The sequence below is a fragment of the Macaca thibetana genome, chromosome X (assembly GCF_024542745.1).
Source record: "Macaca thibetana thibetana isolate TM-01 chromosome X, ASM2454274v1, whole genome shotgun sequence".
Taxonomy (NCBI): domain Eukaryota; kingdom Metazoa; phylum Chordata; class Mammalia; order Primates; family Cercopithecidae; genus Macaca; species Macaca thibetana.
This window is the reverse complement of record NC_065598.1, coordinates 132,703,992-132,705,456: the sequence shown is the minus strand read 5'-3', so window position 1 is coordinate 132,705,456 and position 1,465 is coordinate 132,703,992. Positions and strand designations below refer to the sequence as shown.

Below are 1,465 nucleotides of genomic sequence, written 5' to 3'. Positions count from 1 at the left end.
CAGATTTTTTCCTCTAAGACCAAGAGAGGAGGGAAATACAGAATTTGAGCAAATTCCTAAGGGTGCAGTACCATAAAGTCACATAATATGAGTAAACTCAAGGAGAGGGGTTGCTTTATAGGGTTACCATTGGGTCACGCAAAAGGCCATCATACGGCCATGAATCCATGAAAGTTCTTCTTTGAGCCTGTCCCTAACCTGTGCGCATTGGAAAGAAAAGACCCAGCTTCCCCTTTGCCTGAAAGGGCGGTCTGTGTTGTGTCCTACAGCCTTTTGCTAGTGGCTGCTGTGAGGGCCCATGAGGGTCCCTGAGCATTCCAGGAGTGGAATTGATTGGGGAATCAAAGAGTGTGGCTTGGACAAGTGGGCAGAGCATGACTTGTCAGTTGTGAGACACCATCTTTTAGCCTCCTCTCCTTTTCCAGAAGGTTGACTATACCTTTAATTAACTGTGGAAACTTGTCACAAGGGAGCTTGTTAAAAATGCAGAATCGGAGAAATCGAAACTACTGGGGAAAGGGGGGGCCCACTGAGAACGATCCCACTAACCCGACCACCGCTGGCCTTCACAGGACACCATGAACCACACGGTCCAAACCTTCTTCTCTCCTGTCAACAGCGGCCAGCCTCCCAACTATGAGATGCTCAAGGAAGAGCACGATGTGGCTATGATGGGGGCGCCCCACAACCCTGCTCCCCCGACGTCCACCGTGATCCATATCCGCAGCGAGACCTCCGTGCCTGACCATGTTGTCTGGTCCCTGTTCAACACCCTCTTCATGAACCCCTGCTGCCTGGGCTTCATAGCGTTTGCCTACTCCGTGAAGTCTAGGGACAGGAAGATGGTTGGCGACCTGACTGGGGCCCAGGCCTATGCCTCCACCGCCAAGTGCCTGAACATCTGGGCCCTGATTTTGGGCATCCTCATGACCATTCTGCTCATTGTCGTCCCAGTATTGATCTTCCAAGCCCATCAATAGGTCAGGAGACATCATTCAGGCCAGGAGCTCTGCCCATAACCTGTGTCCCACGTGCTCCACCTTCCATTCCTCGCCCTGCCCCCAGAGCCGAGTCCTGTATCAGCCCTTTATCCTCACACACTTTTCTACAACTGCATTCAATAAAGTGTACATGTTTCTGGTGCAAAAAAAAAAAAAAAAAAAAATGCAGAATCACAGGATCCCCTTTTAACAAGATCCCCAGGTGATTCATATGCACAGTAACGTTTGAGAATCACTGCCTTAAGCCCTCTAGGCCTGTTTCTGCTTCCCTTAAATGGGATTGAGGACACCAACCTATCCCTGAGACTACTGGCTGTGGGTAGCAGATGAGATAACCTGGGACACCACTGTCCTGGAGCCGGCTGTTAGATTTTCAGGAGTTTTGTGAGCTGGTTGTTCAGCTGCTGCTAGTTTGAACTTGGGCTACGATGGGAGTATTTACACCATAACAATATGCAGACCCT

The 1,465-nt window shown here is 50.2% G+C and overlaps 1 protein-coding gene across 1 annotated transcript; it reads left to right on the top strand.

Annotated features, from left to right (window-relative positions):
• Nucleotides 1–499: 499 nt before the first annotated feature.
• LOC126946153 (interferon-induced transmembrane protein 3-like) lies at nt 500–1,142 on the top strand. Its single transcript, XM_050776167.1, has one exon. The coding sequence runs from the start codon at nt 579–581 to the stop codon at nt 978–980; it is 402 nt and encodes a 133-aa protein (XP_050632124.1). The 5' UTR covers nt 500–578; the 3' UTR covers nt 981–1,142.
• The last annotated feature ends 323 nt before the right edge of the window (nt 1,143–1,465 follow it).

Coding starts and splice junctions, on each gene's coding strand:
- LOC126946153 (XM_050776167.1), top strand. CDS start 579: ATGAACCACACGGTCCAAACCTTCTTCTCTCCTGTCAACAGCGGCCAG.